Source organism: Monodon monoceros, unplaced genomic scaffold, assembly GCF_005190385.1.
Source record: "Monodon monoceros isolate NGI ecotype Baffin Bay Population unplaced genomic scaffold, NGI_Narwhal_1 Super_Scaffold_21, whole genome shotgun sequence".
Lineage (NCBI taxonomy): Eukaryota > Metazoa > Chordata > Mammalia > Artiodactyla > Monodontidae > Monodon > Monodon monoceros.
The window spans coordinates 119,880,726-119,901,591 of NW_021703778.1; the positions used below are offsets into that span (position 1 = coordinate 119,880,726).

The following is a 20,866-nucleotide window of genomic DNA, read 5'->3' on the forward strand; positions in this document are numbered from 1 at the left end:
CGTTTTCACTTCCTTTTCCAGGGGCCTTCTGCCTAGTCCGATCTTCCGATATGGACTACATGACCCAGCATTCATCACGGCAGATTGATTTCCGGGTCAAGAGGCCCGCGCTGGGTACATCACCATGGGAGCGATCGGTTTGGTCACGTGGTGCCCCTGGTTACGCCCGGAGGCAGCTGCGGGGTATGTGGCTCAGACGGGGGCCATTTTGCCGAAGGCAGTCTCCTGGGGTTGGGGGCTTAAGCTGTTCTTTTTCCTCCTCTGCAGCATGAGGCTTGGAGAAGAATAGGAACGCTGGGCTCCATCGAGCCCTTCGGAGATGATGGTTTCCTACAGGCTCCGCCACTTGACGACCCTTCATGGCGGCTGCGCCCTTCGCGCTGCTCCCGCTGCCGCCCCTTCCAGCCCTCTGTGCCTATCGCCTCCAGAGCCGCAGTCGTCCTCCCGACCCAGAGACTGATGATAGACGAGGTGGGGGCGCCATGAGAGGCGAGAAAAACTACTGCTGCCGTGGAGCTGCCGGAGACCACGGTTCCTGCCCCCCGACACCTTCGCCTCTGGCCTCGACCCTCTTGATGCCCGCGGAGGCAATTTCAAGTAATTGGTCTGGGTCTGGAGGTGGTTTGTCAGGGGGAGATGAAGAGGAGACTCGGCTCCTTCAACAACTCCGGACCGCGCCGGATCCTTCCGAGGCCTTTCAGGCTTTACAGGCTGCTTTGCCGCGCCGTGGCGGTAGACTTGGCTTCCCCCGACGAAAGGAAGCATTGTATCGGGCCGTGGGCCGAGTGCTTGTGGAAGGAGGTAGTGATGAGAAGCGACTCTGCTTACAGCTCCTCTCGGACGTTCTCCGGGGTCAGGGGGAGGCAGGCCAGTTGGAAGAGGCCTTTAGCCTAGCACTTCTGCCTCAGCTAGTTGTCTCCTTACGAGAAGAGAATCCAGCCCTGCGGAAAGATGCGCTGCAGATCCTACACGTGTGTCTGAAACGTAGTTCTGGACAGGTGCTGAGACTGCTTATACAACAAGGACTGGAAAGTACCGATGCCCGGCTTAGAGCTTCCACGGCACTACTGTTCCCTATCTTGCTTACTCCTGAGGATTTGTTGCTCCGCCTAGATCTTACCGAGGTGATAATATCCTTAGCCCGAAAGCTTGGCGGTCAGGAGATAGAAGAAGAATCTGAGACAGCCTTCTCTGCCCTTCAACAAATTGGGGAGCGTCTTGGCCAAGAGAGGTTTCAGTCATATATCTCTCGCCTGCCTTCTGCCCTGAGGAGACACTACAATCGCCGCCTGGAGTCCCAGTTTGGAAGTCAGGTTCCTTATTATTTGGAACTTGAAGCCTCTGGATTTCCTGAAGATCCCCTTCCCAGTGCAGTGCCTCTTTCCAACAGCAACCTTAAATTTGGGATTATTCCTCAGGAGCTGCATTCAAGGTTGTTAGATCAGGAAGACTATAAGAACCGGACTCAGGCTATTGAGGAGCTAAAACAGGTGATGGGACGCTTTAACCCTAGTTCCACCTCTCATTCTAGCCTCGTCGGTTTCATTAGTTTGATGTATAATTTGTTAGACGATTCTAACTTCAAAGTGGTCCATGGCACACTTCAAGTCCTGCATTTACTGGTTGTTCGTCTTGGAGAGCAGGTACAACAGTTCTTGGGACCAGTTATAGCAGCTTCTGTCAAAGTGCTGACAGACAACAAGTTGGTGATCAAACAAGAATACATGAAAATCTTCCTCAAGCTAATGAAGGAAGTAGGTCCTCAACAGGTGCTTTGCTTACTCCTGGAACATCTCAAACATAAGCATTCCAGAGTGAGAGAGGAAGTGGTGAACATTTGCATCTGCTCCCTCCTGACCTATCCCAGTGAGGATTTTGACTTATCCAAACTTTCTTTTGATCTTGCTCCAGCTCTCGTAGATAGCAAAGGCAGGGTACGCCAAGCAGCTCTTGAAGCCTTTGCTGTGTTGGCATCATCAATGGGCTCAGGTAAAACCAGCATCCTTTTCAAAGCTGTGGATACTGTTGAGCTGCAAGATAATGGAGATGGAGTGATGAATGCTGTGCAGGCCAGATTGGCTAGGAAAACCCTCCCAAAGTTAACAGAACAGGGATTTGTGGAGTATGCAGTACTCATGCCATCATCTGCCCAGGGTAGATCAAGCCATTTGGCACATGGAGCAGATACAGACTGGCTTTTGGCGGGTAACAGAACTCAGAGTGCACACTGTCACTGTGGTGACCACACAAGTGATAGCATGCAAATTTATGGATCTTATAGTCCAACTATCTGTACTCGAAGGGTACTAAGTGCAGGAAAAGGAAAAAATAAATTACCATGGGAAAATGAGCAGCCTGGAGTCACGGGAGAAAACCAGACCTCCAATTCAAAGGATATAGAACAGGTATGCATCTTCCCTAATTTCCTTGAGTTGAAGCAATGAAAGAATTTAAAATGAAAGTATGCTTGTAATGACTTAAAGGTGAGGCTCCTTGAGGGCTGTATGCTTTGTTTTTAAGTCAATTTGCTGATGTATCTATTATAATGAGACAGGTTTGGTAGGTTAGGTAGATTTCCTGCTTGATTGATTGGATTAAATTTGAGGCACAATTTGATATAGACAATGCTTGGATTTCAGTTTTGGCCTGTCACTTTGGCATATCAGTTATCTCATTCATACAACAAACACTGAATACCTGGTAGGTGCCAGATAAAGAGCCAAGTTCTGGGAAGGAAGATGAGACCAGTTCTGCAGAGTTTAGGGAAAAGGTCAGACCTATAAACAGGCCGTTACAAATTTGTTAAGTGCTAAAATAGAAATATAAAGGGTCCTGTGGGAATACTGAAAATAGAAAAAATAATTCCACTGGAAAAGTAAAAAAAAAACCTTCCAGTAAGATATATCTGAACTGAGATTTTTTTCCTCAAGTTTTTATTTTGAAATTTTCAAATCTGTAGGTTAAAAGAATAGCACAGCGAATATTCATATGCTTCATCTGTATTTACCACATTACCATCTATAATGAGATGAACTTTACATGACATCACCTCATGAGGCATGTAATATCAGGTGTCCCACTATTGGTGATGCTAAGTTTTATCACTTGGTTAAGGTGGTGATAGCCATATCACTCCATTGCAAAGGTTTACTTTCCTCTTTATAATTAGTACATGATCTGCAGGATGATACTTTGAGACATTATGGATATGTCAACGACCTTCCACCCCTGTTGTTAGCATCCACTAATGATCCTTACCTGTATATTTATTACATTGGGAACTACAAAAAAGGATGACACTTCTGAAAATTCTAATGCTCCTTCTGTATTTGTTACCTGGCATTCTTTTTTATTTTATGTGTAATAATTAAATACATTAGTATTCCTTTTGAAGCTAAAATTGATTTGACCAGTGGCTGGCTCCTGTGTCCTTTCTCATGACTCTTTAGTCTTTGAACACTTCTTTAACTTAAACATAATATGATGCCCAGCCTTACCTTGTATTTTTCTTGCTCCAGACCTGGAATCAACCTTTTTTCCAAGAGCCCAAGAACTGCTTTTTTTCGTGGAGAGTGGAATTTTAAAACCAAAGTCTGGGTATAGATGTGCTCACTGCTGTTGCTTATCATTATGCATTGGTCCTTTCAGGGATAGAACCAGGGAATACCTCTATTAATTATTTATTTATTTATTTATTTTAATTTTATTTACTTTTTGGCTGCATTGGGTCTTCGTTGCTGCGCGTGGGCTTTCTCTAGTTGCGACGAGAGGGGGCTACTCTTTATTGCGGTGCGCAGGCTTCTCATTGTGGTGGCTTCTCTTGTGGAGCACGGGCTCTAGGGCGTGCGGGCTTCAGTAGTTGTGGCGCATGGGCTCAGTAGTTGTGGCTCATGGGCTCTAGAGCGCAGGCCCGGTATTTGTGGCACACGGGCTTAGTTGTTCCAAGGCATGTGGGGCCTCTCCGGACCAGGGATCGAAACTGTCTGCCCTGCATTGGCAGGCGGATTCTTAACCACTGTACCACCAGGGAAGTCCCAATACCTTTTTTATTTTTTAAAAACAAATTCATACTGATACCTCCAATTCAAATCCAGCACTACAAGGTTCTTACTCATCTTCCTTTAGTCCATATTTGTATCTCCCTTCTCCCACAGTATAACTCTGGTCCCCAATATCAGTTATATTTATTCATATGCTGTATCCTACAGTACACAAAATATAATTATTACACCAGTAATACAACAACTAACTACCTACTAAATAAACTTCAAGATTTCTTTGCAGTTGTTTTTATGCTTAGAATTATCCAACAGTCATATGGTCAAACTTTTCTTAAATTAATTGGTTTATAGGTGATTATAATCGAAACGGTATGATAAAAGATGAATAGGAATTTGCTAAGTGTGGATGCATCCTGGTGAATTTCAGACTGAAAATATATATGTTCAGAGACACCGAATTATAAAAGGACTTAGTGAGTTAATAAAAAGTGCTGAATTTCTAAACAGCTGAAACAATGAGTTTGGTGGGAAGCAACAGAAGATGAAACTAGAAATGTAGGCAAGGACCAAGTATGGAGATCATTTTTGTAAATAAGTAGTTCGTGCCTTTCTTAGAATGGATGGAGGAGAACTGTGTTCTCTCTTGTTCCTTTTAATTCTAAAATTTTTCATTTTTATTTTAAATAATTTTTCCGTATTTACATAATTTAGTCATATGGTTTTTCTCATGTATTTCTCATATAACTACTGGGCAATGAATGATTTTCTGTAAGCATTTATTTTAACACTGCTTGTTATGTGTCAAATCTAAAATGTTAGTGTAGGGAGTTCTCTGGCAGTCCAGTAGTTAGGACTTGGTGCTTTCATTGCCGTGGCTCGGGTTCAATCCCTGGTTGGGGAACTAAGATCCCACAAGCTGGGACTTCCCTGGTGGTGTAGTGGTTGAGAGTCCGTCTGCCAATGCAGGGGACACGGGTTCAACCAGGACTTCCCCTGGTTGGGGAAGATCCCACATGCCGCGGAGCAACTAAGCCTGTGCGCCACAACTACTGAGCCTGCACTCTAGAGCCCACAAGCCACAACTACTGAGCCTGCATGCCACAACTACTGAAGCCCACATGCCTAGAGCCCATGGTCCACGAAAAGAGAAGCCACCACAGTGAGTAGCCCGCACACCACAACAAAGAGTAGCCCCTGCTCACCACAACTAGAGAAAGCCCATTCACAGCAATGAAGACCCAACACAGCCAAAAATAAATTAAAAAAAAAAGAAAAGATCCCAGAAGCTGCGTGGTGTGGCCTAAAAAAAGAAAAAGTTAATGTATTAAGATTCTAATGCTGGCTAAAGCACCAAGAATCTGAAAATTAACACATTTCTGAAATTCTAGTGTAGATATATATTGCATTTTTTTTTTTTTTTTTTGTGGTACGCGGGCCTCTCACTGTTGTGGCCTCTCCCGTTGCGGAGCACAGGCACAGGCTCCGGCTCCGGACGCGCAGGCCCAGCGGCCATGGCTCACGGGCCCAGCCGCTCCGCGGCATGTGGGATCTTCCTGGACCGGGACACAAACCCGTGTACCCTGCATCGGCAGGCGGACTCCTAACCACTGCGCCACCAGGGAAGCCCGATATATATTGCTTTTGAAAGAAGTTATGGTGAAATTAAAAATTATCCCAGAAATTAAGTTATACAGTTGTCCTTCAGTATCTGAGGGAGATTGGTGTCAGGACACCCAAGCATACCAAAATCCGCAGATGCTCAAGTCCTTTATATAAAATGGCATATTTTAGTTGTATATAACCTCCTCCTGTATGCTTTAAATCATTTAAAGATTACTTATAGTATCTAATACAATGTAAATGCTATATAAATAGTTGTAAATGCTATGTATTGCCAAGGAATGGAAAATTCAAGTTTTGCTTTTTGGAACTTTCTGGAAATTTTTTTTTTTAAAAAACATTTCCCACCCACTGTTGGTTGAATCTGTGGATGTAGAACCCACCAATTTGGAGGGCTGACTGTACTTTCTGGATCAGAAATGGTCTGTAGAAGAACTACATTGGAAATTATCTTAATGGAGGACATGGATTAAATATTTAAATATTTTTATGTGTGCAGTTTTTTAAAGTACATATATTTTTAAAAAATTAATAAATACTATATTTTCAAGCAGATGAATAGAGCACAGAGAATTTTTAGGACAGTGAAATTATTTTGTATGATACTACAATGATGGATACTGGTCATGGATATATTTCTCCAAACCCATAGAATGTACAACACCAAAAGTAAACCCTAATATAAATCTATGGGTTTTAGATGATAATGATGTGTCAGTGTAGGTTCATCATTTGTAACAAATGTACCACTCTGGTAGGGATGGTGCTAGTGGAGGGTGGGTATCTGCTATATGTGTGGGTGTGAGTAGGGGATATATGGGAACTCCCTGTGCTTTCAATTTTGCTGTGAACCTAAAACTGCTCTAAAATATAGAGGAGAGGGAGGTAAAGAGAGAAAACTCAAATTTGAATGAGGTAACAAAATGCATAATAAATCCATGAATAGCAAGACCCAAAAAAGTGGAAGTTAATTTGGGGGAAAATGAGCTTTAGGTAGAGGAAGATAGAACACTCAGCTTAGTTTGTTGAAGACCACTATTCAAGAGACAGGGAAAGAACTAGAGATGTAGAACTTGGAAGTCCCATATTGAGAAGTAATTGTTGAAACTGTGAGATTGGAGGGGCTCTCCAATGAAGGGCATTTAGAGTAAGAGCAGAGTGCTTAAGACTCAATTTTAGCCTACAGGCCCATTTCAGGAATAGCAGTAGGAGATAGAACCATACAAGGCAAAGAGAAAGAGTGCCTAAGAGTTGGAACAGAACCAAGAAAGAACAAAGGTTTTAGAAGTGAAGTAAAGAAAGTGTTTCATGAAGTACATCAGTACTGTTAAATGCAGGAGAGATTGAGGAGAATTAAATCTGAAAAAGCATGATTTGTTCTTATAGATTCAGCCTGCTACTTGTAAAATAGGTTTTGAAGGTACTTTTCTCATAATTTTATCTTTCTTAATTTCCTCTTAATAATTCTTCTGATTGTAAAAAATTATAGTGCTTATTATAGAAAATTTGGAGAATATAAAAAGGCACAAAGAAGAAATTTAAAATTTTCAGCAATCTCACTAATGAGGCCTCTTGTGAATATTTTATTGTCTGTTCTTCAAGTATCATTTCAATTTATTTATACAAATGTAGATTATTTTTACCATACACAAACGTCTCCCCCTTTCACTAACTTTACCATGAATGTTTTTTTCTTGAAAATAAATAATTTGTAGTAGGATTTTTATTGGCTGTTTAATATTAGATCATATAATGTAAGTCTGTTTAGCTGTTCTCTTACTTTTGAATATTTAGGTTTTTTAATTCTGTTTTTATTTCCACCATTTAGTTGATTATTTTTGTGCCCTGACATATAGACTGATAACCAGATTCCTGTGGTATTCTGGTTATCAGAAACTTTGCATCTCTTTCTGTGCTTTTTTGACTTTTAATGGTTTAGTGGGGTCCAGTAATCAGGCATCACTAGCCGGCTGCCGTGTTAGCTATATTTTTCCTAACAGATTTCTCTACAACGTATTAAGAGTTACAGTAACCTAGACTGAAAAGTAAGGAGCATACGTGCTTTATGTGTATGTAGTTACTAGGTCTGTAGCTTTTTCAAGGTAGAAGATTTGGTTATTGGAAGGTAATTGGGACATGGACGAAAGTGGTTTTAGACAGACCAAATTTATAAGTTTATGAGATGAATTGATAAGGAAATACAGGCAGTAAGCATTTACTGAACATCTTTTTGATCATCCACTATGTGTGAAGCCAAGTTCGAGCTTATAGGTTACTCTTTAAAGCACCACCTAGCATTTTTTTCCTCTGTTGGTATTTAGCACGTGAGCCATGTCTTCTTTCTTCTCCATGATGGTAAAGCACTGTGCTGATAGGGACTGTTTTTGTTTGTTTGTTTATATAGCAGTACTAACATAGTGCTGTGCCTACAATCAGTATCAACAGATATCTGTTAAGTGAGAAAATAGAATCTAAGTGTTTGAGGGTGAAAGAAAAGACCAAGCAAGGTATGGCAGGATGTAGTGGGATGAGTTATTACTGTTTTATTTTTAAATAGGAATCATCCGATTTGAAGGAAGCAGAGAAAGAAGCCACCAGTGACTTCAACTTGCCTACTCTGTCTTGTACTGTGGTAGATTTTAGATTTGCAAGGAACATATGATTTGATCCCTGTAATCATATTTGAGAATCAAATTTGAGAGAGAAAGGCAAGGAATTAATGTCCCTAAATACTGAGTGAGTCAAGAACACAGGTATATAGAGAGGTTAGCTTTGGAATAGAGGCAGAAGTCTTTTCTTCTAGAACTGGAGGAAAAATAAAAGGAAGATGACTTAGGATTCAGAAAAATTTTGAGACAGCAAAATTTTTTTTGAAGTCGAAAGGAAGACATGAGCTCTGGAATAGTGCTTATCAAATTTTAACGTGCATATGAATTACCTCAGTATCTTGTTAAAATACAGATTCTGGTTCAGTTTGGGAGGGGCTCTGAGACTACATGTCTAGTAAGCTTCTAGGTGTTGCTGCTGCTGCTGATTTGTGATGCACATTTTGAGGGCAGGGCTCTAATATTAGGCTTCCATATTCTGGTACACTAAGAGGCAAGCTGAGAATGGAAAATAGAGGATCAGGGATTTGAAGAATGTGGGAAAGATTTAGAATACTTAATGTGACAAATTTAAACGTAATAGAAAATCCCAAATTATTAAGTTGCACTAATGTATTTGGTGTGAACTTAATCCTAAAAATTGAAATTTTCCTTGGATAATACATCGTTTCCAGTAAGTAGTCTTTAATTTTCTTTTAAAAATATGATTGGAGGGCTTCCCTGGTGGCACAGTGGTTAAGAATCTGCCTGCCAATGCAGGGGACACAGGTTCAAGCCCTGGTCCGGGAAGATCCCACATGCTGTGGAGCAGCTAAGCCCGTGAGCCACAACTACTGAACCTGTGCTCTAGAGCCCATGAACCACAACTACTGAGCCCATGTGCCACAACTACTGAAGCCCGTGTGCCTAGAGCCTGTGCTCCGCAGCAAGAGAAGCCACCACAATGAGAAGCCCATGCACTGCAACGAAGAGTAGCCCCTGCTCGCCGCAACTAGAGAAAGCCCGTGCACAGCAATGGAAGACCCAATGCAGCCAAAAAAAAAAAAATATATATATATATATGATTGGAATATCTGAAAGAGAAAAACCCTTAGTTTTAAAACATGTCAAAATCATAAACAATCCTGAAAGCATATTTAATATCAGTGTAGATGTTGGATTGTTTCCAATAAATAGTCATTAATTTTCTTTTAAAAATTTTATTGAGATATCTGAAGTATTTGAAAAACTTTTAATTTTTTAAAATTAATTATTTATTTATTTTTGTTTTTGGCCAACTGCGTGGTTTGCAGGATCTTAGTTTCCTGACCAGGAATTGAACCTCCAGCCAGGGCAGTGAAAGCGCCAAGTCCTAACCACTGGACCACCAGGGAATTCCAAAAAAAACTTTTATTTTTAATGCTTGTCAAAATCATGAGTAACCCCAAAGCATATCTATTCTCAGAGTAAACAATCTATTTTAAAACTTAAAAATAATTTAAAAATAAGTTTTTAAAAATAAACCTTAGGGCTTCCCTGGTGGCACAGTGGTTGCGAGTCCGCCTGCCGATGCAGGGGACATGCGTTCGTGCACCGGTCTGGGAAGATCCCACATGCTGCGGAGCAGCTGGGCGAGTGAGCCATGGCCGCTGAGCCTGCGCATCCGGAGCCTGTGCTCCGCAACAGGAGAGGCCACAACAGTGAGAGGTCTGTGTACCACAAAAATAAATAAATAAATAAATAAAATAATAAATAAAAATAAACCTTAAAAAGCATATTAAATAAGACAATGTATGTATTATATTGATTTTACGATCTAAAAAAAAAGCTATAACAATTCCCTTGATAAATGGACGAAACATACCCATTTCCTTGTATACATATTTTTATTGCCCTGTAACTTTTTAACCTAAGGCAGCATCAGCTATATATATTAAATATAACCTTACCCAAAGACACCAACTTTTGTTTCCTCACAGACAAAAAACTAAAAGTCATGTAACCAAGAACTGTCTTTTTATTCTCTCCATGAGTATATATATCCTTTTCATAATGATTTAAGTGGCAAAAATAAACATGCATTTGTCATCATCCAAAGGCATTTATATATACTTTAACCTGTTTATTTGATGGTTATCCTGTAATGTATAACAGACAAGGGTAAATTTAACATGGGGAACTATATTTAATATCCTGTGGTAAATGATAATGGAAAAGAATATATATATGTGTAACTGAGTCACTTTGCTATACAGCAGAAATTAACATAACATAGTAAATCAACTATACTTCAATAAAAAATTTTTTAAAGTATTGTGATCAGTGATTTGCATTTTTATCTTAATTAGAAATTAGGTTTTAAAGATTTTTCATTAATTCAGTTTTTTTGGGGGTTTCTTTGTGATACGCGGGCCTCTCACTGTTGTGGCCTCTCCCTTTGCGGAGCACAGGCTCCGGACGCGCAGGCTCAGCGGCCATGGCTCACGGGCCCAGCCGCTCCGCAGCATGCAGGATCTTACCAGACCGGGGCACGAACCCGTGTCCCCTGCATCGGCAGGTGCACTCTCAACCACTGCGCCACCAGGGAAGCCCCAGTTTTTTGTTTTTTTCCCCAGTTTTGTATTATTCTAAAATCTTAAAGTTAACTGAGTCTAGAAATTATAATGTAAGCTAATGTATTAAGCATTATAAGATTTATGGCATTATAAGAATTGATGCCTTTTAATTAAGATATTATCTATTATAAAATTTAATTGAACACATGATTTTACAATTTTATATTTTGAAAATGAGTGATGTTAATGTATCCAACCAGTGAAACCAGTAGAGGAAATTTAAGAAATTTAAGTTAATTAGGCGTTTCCTGAGAGGATGAGTTCAAGTTTGCACAAACAATTATATCATACTGATATTATTTATTTATTTATATTTTGGCTGCATGAGGTCTTAGTTGCGGGACGTGGGATCTTTCATTGGGGTGCACGGGATCTTTCATTTTGGCGCATGGACTTCTCTCTAGTGGCATGGGCTCAGTAGTTGCCCTGTGGCATGTGGGATCTTAGTTCCCTGACCAGGGATCGAGCTGGCATCCCCCACATTGCAAGACGGATTCTTAATCACTGGACCACCAGGGAAGCCCCCTAATATTATTTTTACATGGTGATAAAATCTGGGCAAAGACAAAGAGCTGTTTTCAAATGAGTCTGATTTGTCCAAAGAGCCATCTTAAATAGAATTTTTATGTGAATTTTTTCTATACAAGTATATGCAGTGTATTAAAACTTTTAAGTTTAAGAACATTTTTTTTCCCTTGTTCTTTAACCTAGTAATCAAGGTCATTAATTAAACCCACAGCTAGTCTGTGTTTTCCCTTGAATGTATAACTTTTGGCAAGACCATTTTTTTCCTTAAAGAGCCAGTACATTTAAATCTTAAAAAATCTTAAATTCTCTTTTTGGGTTTTACTTAGTTTAATGTGATATAAGCACTTAACCTAGTAATAATGATTTTTATAAGCTAATTGGAACAAGAGTTTGTTCCAGTTGATATTATCCTGATTGATTAATATTGTGTAGAGCGAAACAAGATATACCAATTTGCTCAAAAAATTTCATATTCATAAAATGGAAAATTTTTTTACTTTCTACATAACTTAGAAGATCTAATTATGATAAATCAATAGAATTTAAGGTAGAAGCAGGTGCCAATCTATTAAGAATATTGAGCAGCTAAAGAAACAAAAATATAATCAGATTCAGTAGGTTCATCAAGGAACATCATTGTTGAGTGTGTTGTTTCTAAATATATTTCCACAAATACTTTGAAATTCTTCACCTGAAGAACTGGAGTCCAGTTCCCCTCTCCCTGAATGTGTCTGGACTAACTGACTCACTTCTAACAAATAAAGTAGAAATGGTGGTGTGTGACTTCATAAGCTAGGTCATAAAAAGGCATTTTAGCTTCCATCTTGGTTGCTCTCTTTCTCTGATCACTTGCTCTGGAGGAACTCAGCTGCTATGTTGTGAGCAGCCGTTTGGAGAGGCCCAGATGGCAAGGAACTGAGGCCTCCTACCAGTAGCCACCTGAGTGAACTTCAGTGATCCTTCAGTCTCAGTCAGGCCTTCAGTTGACAGCAGCCTAGCCAACATCTTGATTGCAGCCTCAGAGATATCTAAACCATCCAGTTAATAAGTTGCTTCCAAATGTCTGATCCATAGGAAGAGAGACAATTATGTTTGTTGTTTTAAGCTACTGTATTTTGGGATAACTCATTACACAGCAATAGATAACTATTAGATTGAGAATTGTGGTTCCCAGGAATTTGGTGAGACTTTTTTTTTTTTTCCAATGTCCATATCCTTTACAATAATGGCATTAAATTTTCTTAGTTTTTAAAAGGCTAAACTTGCTTAAGGTTTGGAAAACTATTAAATATTGTGCTGTTTGGCTTTTGGAAGCCACCATTTTTCTAAGTTTTTCTAATTTATAATTAAGTTTCTTTACTGTCCTTTCTTTAGCTTTAGAATTCTAAAATAATGTTAATTTGCAGTTATTTATTTAGCAAAGTCAAAGAAACTGACCGTTGAATGTTAAGGATTTTGTTTTCTTTATTTTTGGTGTAAGAATTTGATTTTTATAGATATTGTCAGGTATTGGGCCCATAATAAGTAAACATGAAAAAAACCTTAATTTTGGATGGAGGAAGAGGACTCTGGTTATTGGAGTACAGGAGCTCATATCCATACATTTACAAAACAAGCAAAAACAACATACCAATAAGGAAACGAGATTCCAGATTCCCTGTCAGCTGCCACCTGACAAGCAGACTGCTTACCCAGCAGAAATCACCTGATAGACCATTAAATCAAAACCCATTTCCACCATTGATGCCATCTGTGTGGAAACTATTGTCCATGTGCCCAGTCAAAATCAGAAACAGACTTTATCAAGAATCAGATCTACTGCCAGAGCCCTATTGCTCAGTGAGTTACGTGAGGAAAGGTTCACTGAGGACTCAACGGTCCAAGTCTCAGAAAAGGTACGCTTTGAGGCCATGTGTTTGATTCTCAAGTTAGGACCCAGAAGGGCAGTATATTACTGACACCTCCAGAAATAGACATCAAAGAGCAGTCAGAATCATTTGGTTTGTTATTTTGCAATTTGTTTTCTTACATGAGAGAGAGTCAGCTAATAGGCTAAATCTAGGAAAAACCAGGAGTGAGAAAAGAGAAAAAAATTATTACAGACTAGACATAGTTAAGTCTTGTTTGCACATTTTGTGGGTAAACTGGTTAGCTGATACCTACAAAGAGTTCAGTCTGGGTATTCTGTTCTTATGTAGGAAGACTAAGGATATCAAAGAAACCATTTTAGTTTTTTTTAAAAAATACTTACTATGCAACAATCTTTCTAAGGTCTGCTAGTCTCCTTCCATCAGCACTGGTACCGTATGCTAGGTATGTACCATTTCCCTCATTGAAATTCCTTACTTACCAATATACAAAAAAAATTTGGAAGCAACCCAAATGTTCAATAGTAGGAGAATGGCATATCTAGTCAATGGAATATTATGCAGCCTTTAAGCATAGTTTATGTCCTTAGACCTAGCAATTCCATTTTTAGTATTTCTGTAGAACTATATATTTCTCTTTATTATATTTCTGTAGAGCATATAATGCACAAGGATATGTGCATAATCATGTTCACTACAAGATTGTAATAGTAAAAAGTTGTGACAAGGAAAATGTCCATCAGTTGGGAACTATGAGTCCAACCATAATGTGGAATACTGGGCAACAGTTAAAAAGAGTAAGAAGATTTGTATGGATTAACATGGAAGGATGTCTACAATATGCTGAGTACTAACTATGTGCCAGAGTAGTATACGATCTACTTTTGTTTCTTTTTAAAATTGCTTGTTGAAAAATGTACATATATTGAGAAAGAACTGTTAACAGAGTTTATCCACATGATTCTAGTGAAAAGGGTGCCAAAGAAGGATTTGACTTTTTATCTTTTTTTTTTTTTACTATAAGTAGTTACTACTTTTTGTAATGAAAGTTTGTAGCACTTATGAGAGGTTTTAATAACATGGGAAATATAATGTTTATAATAATACTTCATTATAATGTTAAGTGCAAAACTGGGGTATAAAACTTGTTATATATGGTATCACAACTCTGTTTTCTTAAAGGTTGCATAGAAAATTATTTGAAAAAACACACAAAGATGTTTCAGAAGGTGACTTTGGAGGTAATTGGAAGGTAATTGGAATAAACTTTTTTAATGGCCACCATTAAGGGACAAGGTTGGAGTCCAGGGAAAACCAGAAAGAACTGGTAGAATATGAATAGGTCCAAGCCTGGAGGCCAGAGGTTAAGATAAATTTAGTACAAGCTCAATAAAGGCAGGAGTGTAGGTGGTTTCCGAGAGAATTAGCTATTAAAAAGTCTTTTCCTGATAATTTGCTACTAACTATACCAAAGTAGAATTAAAACTATTTTTGTAATGGAACTTCCCTGGCAGTCTAGTGGTTAAGACTCTGTGTTCCCAATGCAGGGGGCATGGGTTCTTTCCCTGGTCAGGGAACTAAAAGCCCACATACAGCCAAAAAAGAAAGAAAAAAACAACAACTATTTTTGTGATGTCCTTAACATACCTTGCCAAAAGCTGAACTAAGATGTGTTAGGTCAAAGAAGTGTTTTTATGAAAAATATATAAGCAATCAAGTGTAAAGGTTAAGAGATAATAAACAGCAAGATTAAAATAGTAGATAAGACTATGTGAATTTCAAATCATTGTTAATATTAAATGTGAAACTTACCTTTTATAACAGTTTCATTTACTGTAAGGAATTAAGTGAATTAAATTTTAAGATATTAACTTCAAAGACTTAAAACTCAGTTCCATTTTCCTGAGTCATAAAGTGCTCTAAACAGACTGCTTTATATTTTGTAAATTTAGCTCACAACATTTTCAAAATATATGTGTACTTTTCTCTTCTATGCTAACTCATTTCCCTTTCCCTTTATTTTTTTGTTTAGTCCCATCAAAGCTTATCCTGATGAAAATCATTTGACTGCTTTTAAGAGAGACCAAAAGAGACCTCTCATGTTAATAATAATTGGTGTGTCTACAGTCTGCTTTCAAATATTTGCAGATTTTTCTACAGCAAAATGTAATTCCTGACTTCTAGATTCTTGAAAATGACAGATTCACAGACACATTCTCCACTGCTACCACTGCCCCCATTATCTCCACCCCACCACCACTACCACTAGCTGTTGTATTCACTGTCATACATATTCATGTTCTGTTCTCTAAGCAGAAATTAATTATGGAGTAATTCTAATGTAAGTGTATTCCATACTGGAGAATTATTTCTGGATTACTCATGATTTTAACTGGGTTAGTATACCTTCTTTTAATGTATCTAATCAAAAGTTGACTGTAATTTGTTTCATTTTTATTCCATTGTGTCCTTTTCATACTGCCTTCTAATATAATCAGTCACAGAAATTATAACATTGGATTTTGAGAAAGTAAAGTCAGGCCTTTTTCAGCTGAGGCATTCATTATTTCTCACTGGTGTTTTGGGATTAATTTTTGAAGGAGTTAACAGGTTTTTCACAAAATTTGATGAGGAATAAGAAGTTACTTGAGGTATATTTAGTAGTTTATAGTCTTAATCTTGTAATAGTCAAGTGGCTAAGAGGTTTTCAAATAGATGTATCTTTAATTTTATTGTATTTCATTGCCATTTGACACTTGACAAAGTTTGTAGAGGATACCTGAGAAGACTTATAGTTCACTGCCTGTGTAGATTTGATTGTGTCTGTAAGCGCCAAATAAATATATGGACAGTAAGTATAATTTCTTGTGTGTTCACTCAATTTTTAAAATGTTCTATAGCTATGGTCAATGTGAAATGATCCAGAGCAATTGAGGCTGTCGTTGGTGAAGAATTCTGAACACTTGAATCATGCTTTCACTTAGTTCTTTAACTATGATTAGGTAGAAGTTCAAAATTCTATCCTGGCACTTTTGTACCCTAAGGATCAAAGTGGGTATGTGGAAAAGGAATTGGGAGCTATACAGTACTAGATGTATATAAAGTATTATGTACTTGGTTTTGACTGAAAGACCTATCATACAGAAATCTCCTAAGGGAACCGTGACATAGGTTACATTTACATTTGGGCTGCTAATTATGGATAGTAAATTTGTCTCACTAAGAATAGTAAAATGGGATGCTTACAGGTTCAGTGATTTTCAATTAGCATTTATTGTCCAATGCTCAAAGATGGCATAGTGTGACTGGCCATGCTGCTGAATCAGAAATGTCCTTTTCTGTATTCAAGTTGTCATTTCACTGTTTTTGTCATTTGCTTTCTTTCCTTCCTAGCTGCCAGGTGTGTACTCTAGGAAGGTAAGGTACAGAAAAGTTTTGGGGTGAGGTATAAGAAAGAGGAAAAAAATGAGCATTTCTATCATGGCATGAAAAAATACTGCTAGTGTACCATACTGTATATGGACATTTATTTGTATCATTGTATATTTGATAAATTTAATTTTTTTCTTTTAATCTGAATTTCATAATTACGTCTAAATTGTGTCATATTTATTGCCAAGTAGACTTAACCCACATTTGCTAATTTATTATTCTGTTCTTATAGTTTTCAGCCAATGATTTCATTCCATCTCCAAAATTAAAGCCCTCTCAAGGAATGCCAGTCAATGATGGTTTATGTTTTAGCAGAAAAAGAGTGTCAAGAAACTTATTTCAGAAGAGTTGGGAATTTAACTCAGATTCTCTTCCTACATGTGCTACTGGTAAGTGAAAGTTGCAGGTAATGGAAATTTTGAACCAAGTTAAAGATTCCTCTAAACTTCATGGTTCTTTTAAGAGCTCATAGAACTTATATCCTAGTAGACAGTTCAGATTCAATAAATATATGTTAAAGATCTGATAAGAATGGACAGTTTGACATAATTGTCTCATAAGACCCTGGGAGTGTTTCTCACTGAAATCCTTTAAGTAATAATGTAAGGCAATATTTGCTTAATCAACAACCCATATTTACTGAGTATATCCTATGTGCAGGTACTTTTTTTTTTTTTCTCTGTATGCGAGCCTCTCACTGTTGTGGCCTCTCCCGTTGCGGAGCACAGGCTCCAGATGCGCAGGCTCAGCGGCCATGGCTCACGGGCCCAGCCGCTCCGCGGCATGTGGGATCTTCCCGGACCAGGGCACGAACCCATGTCCCCTGCATCGGCAGGCAGATTCTCAACCACTGCGCCACCAGGGAAGCCCATATGTGCAGGTACTTTTCTAGGTAATAGGGATATAGCAGTCAACAAAAGAGGGAAAACTTTCTGCCTAATGGGTCTTTCATTCTAGTTGGGACAAAGCAAACATTAAATAAATGCAAAACAGAGTAGGTTAGATGGTGATAAATGCTATGGAAAAAAAAATAAGCTTTCGAAAAGAGGAATATAGAGGAGGGGCTACTTTAAATAAAGTGATGAAAGAAGGCCATATTCAGGAGGGAATATTTGAAGCAAACCACATAGATATCAAGAGAGAACAGCAAATAATTCCTGGAAGAGGGAACAGTGCAGAGTATGGGACACTTTTGAAAAAGATCAAAGAAGCTAGTAAGTCTGGAATGAAATGCGTTAAGGGGAAGAGAAGTAGAAAATTAACTTGAAGAGATAATAGGGGTTCTTATTTTAAGGCCTAATGGGCTTTCGAATGAACTTTGGCTTTTACTCTGAGTGAGGAATATTTTTGATGAAAGAAGTAACATCAGTTGCCTTGTTTTCCAGGCTTGTTTTGGATGTTACATTTGAAATAGATTAAAGGAGGCAAGGGAGAAAAGAGGGAGTCTGTTGTAATCCAGGCTAGAGTTGATGGAGGCTTCGACCAGTGTAGCAGTAAATGTAGTGAAAAGTGATTGGATCCTGAATATATGTCAAGGGTACAGTTGATATGATTTGCTGATGGGGTGTGTAGGAGTGTGAGAAGGAAGTCAAGAGTGCTTTAAGGTTTTTTGGCCAGAGCAACTGGAAAGGTGTTTAATTGCCTAAGTAAGTGTTACAGAAAGTAAATATTATGTAGTTCAGAGAACATGGTCACTATCATGGGCCTTATCAGATAGAAAAGGCATTAAAGAGGAGATAGTACTTGAACTGCATCTTTTTGGGATATATATGATTTAAGATGTTAGAGGGGAGGTATGAAGAGAGCAAAGGCTCACATTAGGAATGGGCTTGAGATGTTCTGGCAACTGTGTAAAGGCAAGATTCATTTTAGATGGTCAAAGATAAATTGGGATGTGGGGAACCCTTGTGTGCTAGATTCAAAAATTTGAGCTTGTACTTATAAGCTATAGGGAGCTAATAGAGATTTTTTCTGTTAAGGAAAATAGAAGCTAGGGTTACAAGGTTGTTTACAAATTGAATAGAAACGAATAATCAGGAAAATATGACTGGATATAAAAAATAAAGAAGGGCCGGGGCTTCCCTGGTGGTGCAGTGGTTGAGAGTCCACCTGCCGATGCAGGGGACACGGGTTCGTGCCCCGGTCCCACACGCCGCGGAGTGGCTGGGCCCGTGAGCCATGGCCGCTGAGCCTGCGCGTCCGGAGGCTGTGCTCCGCCACGGGAGAGGCCACAACAGTGAGAGGCCCACGTACCGCAAAGAAAATAAAGAAATAAAATAAAGAAGGGGAGGGCTTCCCTGGTGGCGCAGTGGTTGAGAGTCCGCCTGCCGATGCAGCGGACACGGGTTCGTGCCCCGGTCCAGGAAGATCCCACATGCCGTGGAGTGGCTGGGCCCGTGAGCCATGGCCGCTGAGCCTGCGCGTCCGGAGCCTGTGCTCCGCAGAGAGGGGCCACAGCAGTGAGAGGTCCGCGTACCGCAAAAAAAATAAAATAAAAAAGAAGGGGAATAAAAATGTCAAGACTTAGTACCCAGGTAATTAGAAAAATGGTAATGTGTTGACAGAACGAAACCAGTTAGGAAGGGAAAATGGAGTATAAGATGAAGATTGAGTTTGTTTTTTATTTAAGATCCAAAGGGTATCAGTTATTGAAATTTGTTTGCTATGAGTTCAGACACAATATTTAGAAAACATTGTTACCCTAGGAGAATTTATAGACCTTTATGCAGTAAAATTCCATAATATTTTCATACAAGAATGAAGTGTTATAATGATTGTATAGTTGAATGTTTATTTAATAGACAAAAAGAAATGCAAGAATATATCGTTATGCTTGTACCATTACTTGGGATTTTTATAAGACTCATGTTTTTTTGTATCATCTGGAAGTTCTTACCTAATTTTACAGATTTTAAATAACTGAGACAACATGTAATTTAATGATAGATTGAATGGTATGAATTATAAGTACTATACGGATTCAAGAAAGGAAAAGATCATAGGTATGGAAGTGGTTTACAACAACTCCAGGAAAGAGGTTGGACTTGAGCTGAATTTTAAAGAAGGGAAGTGTTTGTGATTGCCAGTGAGGCAAGATTTCAGGAGAAAGTATAACCGAAGCGTGGAGGTAAGAATTAACTTAGAAGACGTCCAGTACATGAAGGGTAAAGGGGCTTGAAATCGTAGGGGAAGAATTATAAAAATCAGAATTTTAGAAATACGTACAAAGGATTTTATAGATGAATAAACTAAATACCAAAGAGGTCAATATCACCTTCTTTTCTTCAGACTTATCCCCCTGCCCAGGAATAACCTTAACCAGCCACAGGAAGGGGAAAGGGATCTGGGAAATACGCCTGGATAAGCTTGGAAGCTGTGCAAATGCTGTGTTACATGTTAGGAAAGAAAGAAGAGTCCTGCAGTAGACCTTTTTGGGTAGAGTGTAAATGTACTTACAAATACTGGGAAGAAGGAAAGCCAGGTCTGGAGAAACCTTCCATGGTGAGAGAAGGGAGCATGTAGGAAGAAACTGCCTTTGTACATATTTTTCAATATATTTTTCTTTTCTCTGTACTTTACCAGTCTGTCTTCTGTCATTTAACCCCTGTCACTAATCAGATCTGCCAATAGCAAAAGCTTTATCCCTTTCTTGCCTGCCTGGCTCAGTGTATATATACTCCTGTATTTATTCCCACACAAATGACACCAACATTTGTGAAATTAGATGTGTTCATGAAATAAAGTTAACTTTTGATTTTATGTTTTTCTCCTCCTTCCTTCCAAAGGCACCACTGGGACTCATCAGACAAATCTTTCTGGGAAACGTGGACAACTTGGATTTTCACAGATATGTGATAAAACTGGCAGTGTGGATTCTGACTTACAGTACCTGGGGACAACTAACAGTCATCAAGATAAAGGTTTAGATTCCAACTTTATTTGGATACATATGATTTATAATTATTATGTGGGGTTTCCAAATCTACCTTATGTGTTATTTTGGGTAATTATACTCCTTACAGAAAAGAAAAGGATGTTGTATTTTTTAAAAAATTTTTAATCAAATTTTTTATAACTTATCTTAAAATGTTAGATTTAGTAATCTTGATATATATATTTATATATGACTAATTAAAATTAGAGAGCTTAGAAACTCATGGTAGAGATGAGTATTTTAATACCAAGTAATTGAAAATAAAATTATCCATTAAGGATTA

At 38.5% G+C, this 20,866-nt stretch overlaps 1 protein-coding gene across 4 annotated transcripts in view; it reads left to right on the top strand.

The window, feature by feature from the left end:
* The first annotated feature begins 180 nt into the window (after positions 1-180).
* Positions 181-20,866, top strand: part of TOGARAM1 (TOG array regulator of axonemal microtubules 1) — an 80,779-nt gene continuing 60,093 nt past the window's right edge. For all 4 annotated transcript variants that reach the window (XR_003795990.1, XM_029238730.1, XM_029238731.1 and 1 more), the window contains exons 1-3: positions 181-2,405; positions 16,882-17,038; positions 20,435-20,569. Coding sequence is in view for 3 of the 4 variants with exons in the window: in XM_029238730.1 (XP_029094563.1) it covers positions 360-2,405; positions 16,882-17,038; positions 20,435-20,569 (2,338 nt within the window). In the remaining variant the exon portion in view is untranslated. The remainder of the gene's footprint in view (positions 2,406-16,881; positions 17,039-20,434; positions 20,570-20,866) is intronic.